Below are 12,704 nucleotides of genomic sequence, written 5' to 3'. Positions count from 1 at the left end.
ATTCAGGCAAACGTTGCCCGGTACTGGATTAGAGATTAGAAATGTTGCAACATTGCATGGTGTGACCAAGCAACATTTCATTGGAAGAGTTACTCTGATTTTTTACTACCATTAACAAGTTCAGAGATGCGATATAGTAGTTCAGATATCATTGCATTAAAAGATTATACCGTTCGAGGAGGATTGTTATCGACAATGTTCTTTTCTTCGCCCGTATTTGTACAGTAGTTTCCTTGTTACATACACCAATACACGGTTGATATATTACGTGTTGCGTCATGTTCCATGGCGTTGTAAAAGCAGGTTTTCAATGTTCCTATGTTCGACCGCTAGGCATAGAGAAAGCGATTGTGTTCTCTTGCCCGCGTCTATCATTAGCAGCACGTCGTTCTCGTTAATAAAAATTCAATAGCACTATACAATCAATAGTACCATTTATTGTATTATTACTTCCCGAACAATGTTTCAATATTAAACTGTAAACGGCATTTCTCCTACGAGCGCAAGTGTCTTTCATCGATCCTCATAAACGTATTTTATGATCAGAAATGTAAACCTATAAACTGCATTTTTAAACTGCCATTATTTTTCTTGATTCAGGCTGATTCTTTCGTAATTGGTACCTAGTTTTTAATTTTTCAGAACATACTTTTGACATACATACGCTCAACGTTTACTAGCGTTTATTTCATAATTTTGAAAAAGTTAATGTTTACAGTAGTAGTAACACTTTCAATTGCGAATCAACAAGTTACCACACTAACGTAATCTAATCATATCTTTTGAGACTATTATTTCAAAGAAGACTTTTAAATTTCTTCGTAAACGTTAGTAACAGCTATCCGGTAAGCAATCCGCTCTTGATTTGCTATGAATTTTCCACCAAAACTTGTCTACAAAGTCTGAATAATCTATTTCATTAGGCCCGGTATATAAGTGCAAAGTTTGCAAATCGAAGCCAAACCTTGCCCTCGTGAAGAGGGCAGGTCGGTCACACTAAAAGCCGACCTAACCTTACTTTAAGAGTAAATATCGGGCAAAATCGTTATTGTCATTATTATAAAGTTTGTAAATATTTAAGCTATTGAAAAAAAGTAAAACTTAACATGTAGGTTATAGTAGTTAGGTTTCTATAGCTATTTGAAAAAAATGTTGGTTATGTCTGGATTAGGTTTGGCTTTGGCCTTTCGGACTAACTTAAAAGGCATTTTGGCATACCTTCAACTAATTTCCTGCAATGGTCAAGATCTATGTGATCCCACTGTTCTTCAATTCTCCTCTGTAATTCATTGATGGATGACGATGGTGATTGATAAAATTTATATTTATCAACTTTATTATTTCATGTTGAAATTAGCATTGAATTGGAAATATTTTAGCCATCATGTCAAAAGAGTATAAAGTACACGGGAGGTATGTATGTCGTGTTGTAGGTTAGGAAACGGACTCTGTGCAGTAGCAACAGTTTTTTGCAAATATCTCGCAAACCAAAGTTGTCCGGCGGTAACATGTATAAGAAAAAGTTGTTCAGAATTATTCCCCCCTCCCCAAGATATTTCAAGGTCATTGATATCGGCGAGGAATTCCGTATTGCAAATAATTACCATTCTTTCTATTGAATTTAGTATGTATACTCTCGTGTGGTCAATAAACAGGATATTGGCTGTAAAATGAAAATTTTATCGAATTTCTGATTGAACGATACAAGAGAAAATTGGTTACTGGCTCCCAGCCGCGCTATAAGCTCGTTCTCGAAAGAAAATGGCGTAACCATAGACGATACGCGCTGCTCTCTTTATGCAACCGACTCACGGAAATTTCCGAGCTTTTTTAAGCGGCACACTCATGCGAGCGTCCTCTTATGTCGGCTGGCTGGGCGTGAAGGCTCCATTTCCAATTTATGCGAGGCACAAGTCGACACAAAGCGCTGTAGCGCGGTGTAACGTGTCCTCGCGAAGCGAATGCGATACGTCGCGACTCGCGACTTCAGCAGACGCCTCGCACGTTTGCAACGACGAGTTTCGCAAGCTCGCCGGTCGTTAACCTTACGCGAAAATGGATAAGACTATGGCAACGTCGTCGCTCTTTATAGACACCGAAACGCTCGCCGAGCATGAGCGCATTTAAATGCGCGTTTAAAGGGTTACACACACCTGGAAGTACCGGAGAATGAACCAACGTACGCGCGAATGTAATTTTTGTGAAGAATAACGCACAGAGCGTCATCGAAATCACAAGAGGAGACAATAAGCCGAAAACGTATAGTCGAATTTTTTTCATAGGAGACTTTGTGTTCAAGACAATTCATCTGAAACATTACATATTATCTTGACGTTTCGCGTGTCGTATATAATGTTATCTACATATATGTTTTCGATTTACAGTTCTCTCTCGAGTAACGGCGCCAATGTTAGTTTTGAGAATATGAAATTTCTATCCTGTCTACTTCTTTTGAAGCTGACACCACTTAGTGCCAGAACGAGAAGTTATGTCATATTCTATTCTTTTCCAACAAAAGGTATCGCTGCTCGGCTGATAGCTTTATGGTCTGCCGGACAACTTCGTAGGACCCATAAACTCGCGGGCCATTCAAGAACAAAGGCAAATCGAGTAGGTACCTTGATCCGAGAAACGGCAGAAGCCGACTCCGAGGCACTGCCGTTTCTCGAGACGAATCTGTATTCTTACATGTAGAATTTTTTCTTCTCTAATCACTTAACGTTACTTTAATCTAAATTTGTGTAATTTCTTTAGTGGCAGACACATGAGGTTAAGTTAAAACTGTTGCACGGCACTGTACATTATATGTATACAATTTGGTATAAATAATTTTCGAGTTTTCTACATCAAAAGTGACCTTTATAAAAAAATTTGTTGTTTATTCGCGAAATGTAAAATCGGTTTTAACACTTTACCTACTGTTTAAAAATTTTCTTTTATATAATAATCCCTAGCTACAAGTTGATAAATTCTTAAAAATTATAAAATAAACGCTGGTAGGCAATGTGTTAAGTAACTGGGTGTCACGATAGGTGGGAAAATACTTTCGAACGGCAGCGTGAGTCTATTCATTGGTCTCCCAACCGTCGTTGCGTTTAAAAGAAAATTTACTGGCGATAGTCGTGCCGCTACCGACGCGACGCGACGCGACGATAGTCTCCCTCGTCGTCGCTGTAGTCTTTAGACTAAAAAACTCGGTAGTGAACGTAGTCGAGCGATAATCTCGTTAGAAGGCCAGTTATCTCGTTACATGGTTCGAGTACGTCGAAGCCTAGAAGATGGAAAGAGAGCGCAGCACAGCACAGCTCAGCACAGCAAAAGCACAGCACAGTACAGCGCGGCGCGGCGCGGCGCGAACGTGTTGCAGACGCAACACGAGCTGTGCGTGCACGTGCATACGACCGCCGTTATTCGCACGTGCAAATTTTCCATTTACATTATGATATTACGTTAACGTCACGTTCCTGTAATCTCTCATGTTAATATGTCCCATAACGGTTCGTCCACAGGTAACTAGCCTTTTTATCAAAATATCTCACATGCCGCGGAAAATTTGACCATTTATGTGCTACCCACAGTTATAGTTGCACTTTACAATAAACTCGACTTTTATAAAATCCTTTTCATTCATAAAAGCAATATGTTAGGTGGTTAAATACACGCATACAGATTTGTGCGTGACTTTTCTATCAGGCTCGGCGGAAATGCATGCCTATACGAATATCAGGTAACTTAGAGAAAGATGATTAGATGATAAGATGCTAGGTCTCTTTCCAAATTTATAAAAAATTTAGTACATATATTTCTATGAAATCAACATACCCAGTCAGCCAAACTTGCTTCGACCAAATTTTCGTGAGTGTTTGTAATCGTACTTTGCGAGCAAAAGGCGGTCATTTTGGTGCCAAGACCATGTATGTAGAAAAATTTGGTATGAACTTGCCGACCAAAACCTGTCGACAAATTCCGAGCCTAATGCGGAAACAGATGGCTTTCGGTATTTACAAAGTTTGCAGGCTGAATTCCATGCCAAATCGAGGGCAAATCCATGCCAAATCTTGCCCTCGTGAAGAAAGCAGGTCGGTCGCACTAAGAGCGGACTTAATCTTGCTCTAAGAGTATGTATCGGGCAAAATCGGAGTAGATCTTACTGTAGGAGGGAAAACGGAATTTTACTTTTTCTAAATCACATAATGTTTCATGTATTTTCAATAGTTTCAATATTTACAAAATCTTATAATAATGACAATAATGATTTTTCCCGATATTTACTCTAAAAGTAAGGTTAGATCCGCTCTTAGTGCGACCAACCCGCCCTCTTCACGATGGCAAGGTTTGACCTCGATTTTCCCTCGATTTCGCATGGAATTCTGCATCTTTCCCTATTTAGCATCTCACCCCTGATTACCCCAATTACAGAGTTCTCAGGTATTAATATCGACAACAATAAGTTGATGATTGAGCACATATCAATGAAACGAAGACTTGTATCTTATATGTTTATTATAATAACAATTAAATGATAATTAAATATAATAATTCAATAATTATCTGTTTATTATAAACATAATATTCTGATACTTAACGAAATATTCTCAGAATAATGAGCTTGTATTAGAAAATAAGATTCAGTCATAAACGCAACTTTTTTTACGACGGCAGGTCATGTTTCTTGACACTGTTCTTGTTAGATTTTAGGTGTTATCAACATGAGATATCTCAGTATTTCATAGTCACTTCAGTTTTCTAAGGTCGGTAACAGTAATAATCATTGGCGGATCTAGGCATGGGCTTTATGGGCTGCAACCCAGGGCCCTGTTTAGTCAAAGGGCCCCCTTCGCGGTCAAAAAATAAAAATAAAAACAACTTAAATTAAACACTTAAGAAAAAATAAATTATACAATAATGTTTGGTACTTGAGTTAATTTGAGTTAATTGGGTAGGCCCCCGAACAGTGTTAGCCCAGGGTCCCAAAATTAACGGTCCGCCACTGGTAATACATACTTACTGGTGTATTTTACTTACATACGTTAAAACCGCTATGTAGATGGAGAACTGTTACATTTTAGGTTATGTTTCAGATTTTAGATAGGATCAATAAAGCTGCTTTCGTAAGACATTGTATAAATAGTTTTGTTCATTCACATACTTTAATCAAAACTGTCCAATATCTTATTTAATGCATTCTTGTAATTTAATTTAATAGACGCTACAGTGTAGATATACCTTAATAGTGTCAGAAATGTAAAATTATTAAGTTTTATATAATGTTATTGTCAATGATCAAAAATGCTAAACAAGAGTACAATTATAATGTAGTACTAGTGCAATACGATTACAAAGTAAAATTTAAAGTCGGTACACTATATGTGTTTCTGTTAACAGTTGTGCAAAGTAATTTTCGTGCAAACTTCAGAACCATTTATTGTAACACTTCTTTTGCAAGTTAGAAGACCGTGTGGCGGTCAAAACCTTCGACCTTACGAGTCATCATCAACATGCAGACGTCTGTGGCCTCAAAAGGTGTTGTGCAACTTGCTTACTTGCTGTAGTCGCACAACTTAGTTGTTTGAACATACATATTTTCTGTTACATTTTCTGATGAAACCGAAATTCAAGGTAGAGGCTTTCAAGTACTAATCCAGGTTAGATGAGCGCTGAGAAAATGTCAGTTTTTAATGATCTTAGTTTATTTTATTATATTTTCAATCTAATTTTTCAGAATTCGAAAATTGTCAGTCCAATTACGCTTAGAAATTTTAAATAATAGATATACTTTACTCGGAGGGAACGCTAAACAAAAACGATTTCAAATTTATGAGATATAATATTTAAAAGATTTCAGATGACGGTCGCGTAGCCATTTTGAAAAAAAAGAGTATAGAGTTGCCTTATAGGAGAGAAGATTGCGCGGAATCAGAAAGGAAATGTACTTCGTCGTTGACGTCACGTTGAACTATAGGTCAACAGTAGCTTGATCTATAGAATTTTGATGTGAAACTACAAAACGAGTTTGAATCAATCAATAGTCAGCTACTGAATCGAGAGTGGTCGTCGAGTTGTTTGCGCAATTTCGAGCGTGAACGTAGATACATATCTATAGATATGTATGTATAATTCCTCGTGATAGTTTAAGACTCGACTGGTCAACATTTGACGCACGAAAATTTGGAGTCACAAACCTTAACCTTTCAGTAACTTTCTCTAGTTTTATTCATACGCCGCGCCGCGTCGGTCTTTCCTTGAACAGTATGGTCAAATATGTAGTCCGTATCGTGTAGACTTGTAGAGAAATTTTAGCCTTCAACGTTTTCTTACCCGATTCGATGTCCCAACGGAATCTCATTACAGTGATGAGATTCTGGCCAGGTTTTCTTGCGCGTGCGCACCCAAAACAGTAACGTATCTATGTTATGAGGGAAAGGCAGTGGAATAGTGATATTAGCGAGAAAGTACCGGAACAATCTGTTCCGAGACGAGACGAGTGTTCTAAGAGTTTTTGGTAATTTATTGTTAATATTTTATTATACCATGCCAACTAATATTATGTACATATGGCAGTTAATACTTTTCAAAATCAAATCATAACAATTTTTAAAAATTTTGCAGAGTGATCAAGGTACTCTATTTTATCCAGAATTTTATTTCACCGATGCTACAATCGTCGCGCATGCGCGAGAAAACCTGGCCAAAATCTCATCACTGTCTCATTACGACATAAAGTGGCCAGCGAATTCCGTTGACAAGACTTTCTAATTTCATTGGCTTGGTATTATTAATCCCCAATAAAATAGAAATGTAAATCTCGGTTGAATTATACGTTAAGCAAAGTCTGTGACCTTCTCGTATTTAATAACATAATTGCTGCTGGTTTTTGCGTAAAATTATATTTTTATAAAGAAATCTGAGTAAAATGCTGTTAAGCAGAATTTTGGTTCTTATACATATAGTAGTAGCTGAACAGCTACTCACAGCTACTGACAGCTATATATTGTCTTTTTCAAAACATTTTTTGGTTATCAATTTCTTAATCTAACAATAACCAATATATTATATTTACCAAGTATCCTACCGAGTATCACAGTATATTTACCAAGTATCATATACTGTTCCGTTGCGAAATTCTTGGCACAATTGCTTCATTTTATGGCGACTTCACACACCGAATTAACCTTTGGTGAATATTTGTCGTTGTATAAAATCAAATGTGGACTGTAGAAAACGTTCTACAGTCAGTCTCACAATTGATGGCGCACCCATTAAATTAGAATAACTTTCCTATGAATGGACTAAATAATTAAAAAAGCATAACTCTCGATTAAGAAGAGAATTTATAATAATAATTATTTAGCAATTTTGAGCTGGTGTAGTATGTCTAATTCCCTTATTTAATAGAAATTCTTGAGTATTTCTATTAGTGAATTCAGTCACATTATCCGATAATGTCGTTTCACCGCCGATTTACATAACCGTAACCCATAGTACGTTCTTTAACTGCTTTTATCGCCAATATCATCTGATTTTTACACCAATTGTTTTCCGCTTTTTAACTACACTCACCCACCCTTTCTAAGGTCCCATATTGGGAAATAATGGCACGATAACCCCATAAATATATATTTAAGTAAACAATCTGCTCTTGATTTGCTAGAAATTTTCCACCAAAACTTATGTACAAATTGCGACCCATCTGGTTCGGCATGTGGCTCGGATTTGAGTGCAAAGTTTGCAGGCCGAATTCGAGGTCAAATCGAGGGCAGACTCTGTCCTCCTGTAGATGGCAGGTCGGTCGCACTGAGAGCGGACCTAACCTTGCTCTAAAAGTAAATATCTGTACAAAGTACATGAAACTTAAAATTATATAATTTAGAAGGTTAAATAAAATTCCGTTTTCCCTCCTACAGCAAGGCTTACTCCGATTTTGTCCGATATTTACTCTTAGAGCAAGGTTAGGTCCGTTCTTAGAGCGACCGACCTGCCCTCTACAAGAGGACAGTGTTTCCCACGTTTTGCCATCGATTTGTCCTCGAGTTGCGCCTGCAAACGTTGCACTCAAACTGCCACCCATCTGATTCGGCATAGGCTCCCCATTTGTCTTCAAGTTTTGGTCAGCAAATTCATAGCAAATGGGGACCAAATTCTACTCTAAGCATGAACCAGAATTGGCACCAAAGTGACCGCCTTTCGCTCGCCAAGGACGATTACAAACATTGATAAAAATTTGCTCGAAGCAAGTTTGGCTGGCTGGATACTAATATTAGTATACTACTTTACTCTACATACAGTGACGAGCAAAAGTGTAAACACACTTCGCTAGTTTTACATAAAACGTGATAATACAACCTATTTTTCAATTGAATGATAAAGATTAGGTACTAATAATTACAAAGTGAATAGGATAAACAAAACACAGCAGTTTATTTTCGTTAATATTAACAATATACGGAATATTTATCGAAAATAGGAATTGAAAACAATTTTTAAAGTTTTGTACTTTAATTGTGCTCGTCGAAATAAAGCTTTAAATTAATATTTTCTCCATTTTCCTTCACTTTTTGTACTGCTTCTAGCCTGCGTGGCATACTATCTATTAAATTCTTAATAATTTCCGGCTCAATGTTGTACCACTCTTGTTCTGTCCTTTTCCACAATTCATGAACATCTGAAGATGGATTGTCATATTTTGCTAACCTTCTTTTCACAATTGACCACTTTTCGATTGGGTTCATATCACATAATAACTTTTGATTTCCTAGCCAGGATTGTAATATCCTTGCAGTATGCTTAGGGTTTTCGTCTTGTTGAAATACTACTTCATCTTCAGCAAATTCAATAGAATTAACAACAGAAGGTAAATTATTTTGCAAAATATATAAATAATGCTCTTTCCACATGATACCTTCTATCGGAACTAAGGGACCAACACCTTTATGAGTAAAACAACCCCAACACATAATTAAGCCACCCCCGAACTTCATAGTTTGTTTTATGCTACTTGCTTGATTACTATTTTCGGACAAAGTCCAGTACCAAGACCTTCCATTAGATTCAAATTTATTAATTTTTGTTTCGCCAGACCATATAAATCTTTTCCAATCTTCTTTTGTCCACTCTTTGTATGTATGAGCAAATTTCTTTCGTAGTTTAATATTTTTGTCTGTAAGAGCTGGTTTGCGTTTCTTTTTTTTTCGCTTTTAACCCGATTCTCTTTAAGGAGCGGCGAATGGTCCATTCACTTGCATTTACTCCAACGTCTCGAGCTGCGATTTTTGGAGTTTTATGACTTTCAGACCGAAGACGATGTGCAATTTCACGTGCAGCTCTGTCAGAAACAAGTTGCGGTCTGCCGTTTCTTGAAGAAGTTGACACACTTCCATAGGTTTTTTTTATTCTTGCAACCATCGTATGATTTACACCACATTTTACTGCAATTTGCCGTAGTGAAAAATCTTTATCGCACAATGAAATGATACTGTTTCTTTTATCTGCACTAAGTGGTTTCATCTTGACTTACTCGTATCAACTAACTTTCAAATAGGAGAAAAACTGTGTAAACACCAGTCTAAAGGTGTAGTCAGACAAGAAGGTTAAAAATGCCTCCAAACTAAATTGAATTTGCAATAGGTCATTCGATAGGGTGACAATGAAAATTAGGTTTTTCCGTAATTCTCTTATCCTCTTCAATTGAAGATTCGGAAATATCAGGCATATTTTAGCCATTAGAATGCACATCTATGAATTTTTTCAGAATTTTTAGCTTCGAAACGTTGTAACGCCGATTTCTTGTAGAAGTTCTGTGATATTGAGTTTATAATTTTTTCAGATTTTGCCAAGTGGGGGCACATAGCTAAAAAAATCAAAAGCCGCTATTTTGTACAGCTCGCCAGCTGTTCGCCAGCTGTTCGCTAGCAGTTCCAGGTTTGTTCGCTTGGAGATTGCGGGCAGTTCGTTGTAGACCTTGCTCGGTGCACGCACGAAAATTATAAAATATGTCTGAGGAAGATCTTTTACTTGTATCAGCAGCATGTTCAGTCTTGTATTCAAGAAGACTGTTGGGAAAAAAAGGAAACGACAATGCTGGCAAAGAGAAATTTTCAAAAGAAGACGCATTTCTGGTGAAATGTGTTTAAGAAATGATTTATTAAAAAACGAGACAGGATTCAGAAATTATGCGAGAATATCATATGAGGACTATAAAAAAATTACTCACCATAATTGGACCGAAAATATCAAAGAAGGATACGAATTTTCGAATAGTGATTTCTGCCAAAGAGAGATTAGTAACTTTTTATTAAGTAGAAAATTTAAATTATTTAAACTTTTTTAATAAAATTGTATTTTTTTCATCAACTTCGTGTGCTCTTTAAAAAAGTATTAAGGGTCTCAGATCGAAAATGTATTAGTTTAGGGGTTATTAATTTTGTTCCCACCCAGCAAGATCTACAACGAACTGCCCATAATCACCAAGCGAAAAAACCTGGAACTACTGGCGAACAGCTGGCGAGGTGCTCGCGAGCTGCCCGCCAACAGCAATCAGAATGCGATGCAGTTTCTGTTGGCAAGCAGCTCGCGAATAGTTTTACTCAGAGTGGATCCGACATAACGCATCCTCGATATACACGTACACACTGTGCGGCGAAGTTAGTGCTGAAATTTAAACCATTTATGAGTCAACCATTTGTTAAAAGATTTAATTAAAAATGATACGCTATCACTTATAACTTCAACATTGGTGTGGAAAAATCGGCTATCGGATACATTTTCTTCTTACTTTGATTCTTCTACGTTTCTATCCACTGCCTCGACTCTTCTATTGCCAATAACCTGCAATAATGAAAGGAAAAAAAATTAATACTATCCAGTGTTTTGACCTCCATACAGTTAACAATAAAACTACTAAACTGGGTCTACTAGTTAGTAATTCACTATGTTGAATACATTTATTTGATAAAATATCAGACAATATTTACATTCAAAAATATCAATGACACTTTGATGACGATTTAAATTGCTATCACCGTACCAACCTTGAAAGACGATTTGCTCATTATTGGCTAGTAACGAATTAACAAAATTTAAAACATTTGATAAAAGATATAGGTTACAAGGTAATGTATATTTTTAATAAAATAACGTTGAAATGTCGTGTTTACATAACAATACTTAGAATTGCATCGAAATGTAAATACATAGCAACTTATTGGTTGTTGAAACATTATGTTTTTATTTAGCCAATTCGTAGAATCAAGGTTCTACATACACGACTGACGAAAGTATGATTCGCGCAATTGTTGTTACAAGTGTGTTTATCCGTGTTCGCAGCAACGCAGGGGCTAGAACAATGAGAATCAACGAAGGAAATCCTGTGGCGGCCGCTGCGTTTTCTTCGGAATCGATGACCACTTCCACCGGAAGCCCGAGCGACGATTATCCGGTGAATTCAGAACTTCCACTTCCTCTCACGACATTCTCCGTCCAGGACTGTGTTTACAAAGGCGAAGGGAATGCTAACGTCGTTATTGCACTCCCGCAAGTAAGTCGATAAACCTTGTCTTCTATCTGCTCGAATATCTAAGCAATACTGTTCAAACTCGGATTTCGACGTTAGACAACTCTTTCCATCCGGAACTAATTTTAACACGAGAATACAGGGAATTTCATCGAACCGAGAATCATTGTTATTAGTATTGATTGAAATACTAACAAGCGAAGTTATCAAACCCGTAAATTTATTAAACCATACATGCTGAAATACCTCCGGGCAACCTCTTTCCATGCCTGTTAACGATTTTTGTAATACAATTATGTTTTAGCGTATTTAACTATCAAATTGAAAGCCTATTTCGACAGCAGTACTTAAAACATTTACATTTACTTTCAGTTTGTGTACATGAAAAATATCAATATCAAACTTATGTATAACTGCAGAAATATTTATTAATAAATTTAATATTTAAACATTCGCATCTTTTTTGTATGCAAGGTGTCCCACGCTATGGAGACAAGCTATATCTTTAAAACGCTTAAAAATAGAAAAAAAGGCATAAGGCGAAGTTAAATGCTATAGAATGGAGCATGTTCTGATATGTATGTGTAAAAACCGTTATAGCGTGATTCTATACAAAAAAGTTTGGTGGAAAATTAACCTTGATCGACTTTTTCAAGGTCTTTTGTTATGATTGTACGTGTTCTACTCATCGAGGGGGACAAACTTTTCAAAGGAATCATGGGTAAAAAAGGTACCGGACATTTTAACAGATCTGCATATATATCATATATATCAAATACTTTATTCTGTTAATTGGTGCAATAATTCCGTTATAACCCTTTACAACCATCCCCGTAACAGCACTTGCTGAAAGGTGCTAGATACAGCACGGTGGACCTTATTTTTCGACCACCGAATTTGTTTTAGGATACCCTCTAAGATTGTGACACATGCTAAAAAAATAATAACGGTTTAAGTTGATTCGTATAATTCCCTTATGTTTCTGTTCCTTATTCCGGTGAGTCGATTGCGCGTCCTTCGACAAACTCGCAAAATATTTCGAGAAATTTGAAATGACTGTCAAAGCTATAGCCAGAGAGCGTCTACATAATACATTGTATAACTATCTGAGAGCAACTGTCGTAAGCGCGCACAACTTGTCGGCGGCTATCTCGGACATGTCTACACACGTCCTGAGAGTCGCTCTCGCAAGAAA

The 12,704-nt window shown here is 36.8% G+C and overlaps 1 protein-coding gene across 7 annotated transcripts in view; it reads left to right on the top strand.

The window, feature by feature from the left end:
* The window catches only part of Ipk1 (Inositol phosphate kinase 1), an 84,048-nt gene that overhangs the window by 29,134 nt on the left and 42,210 nt on the right, over nucleotides 1-12,704 (top strand). For 3 of the 7 annotated variants that reach the window (XM_076785184.1, XM_076785187.1, XM_076785189.1), the window contains exon 2: nucleotides 11,323-11,533. In XM_076785184.1, coding sequence (XP_076641299.1) covers nucleotides 11,323-11,533 — 211 coding nt within the window. Of the gene's footprint in view, nucleotides 1-3,175; nucleotides 3,510-3,689; nucleotides 3,728-6,398; nucleotides 6,503-10,553; nucleotides 10,641-11,322; nucleotides 11,534-12,704 lie in introns of those variants that run through there. The other 4 variants (XM_076785186.1, XM_076785185.1, XM_076785183.1 and 1 more) reach the window with 4 other exon arrangements.

Source organism: Halictus rubicundus, chromosome 3, assembly GCF_050948215.1.
Source record: "Halictus rubicundus isolate RS-2024b chromosome 3, iyHalRubi1_principal, whole genome shotgun sequence".
NCBI lineage: Eukaryota > Metazoa > Arthropoda > Insecta > Hymenoptera > Halictidae > Halictus > Halictus rubicundus.
This window is presented reverse-complemented; position numbering and strand designations above follow the sequence as displayed.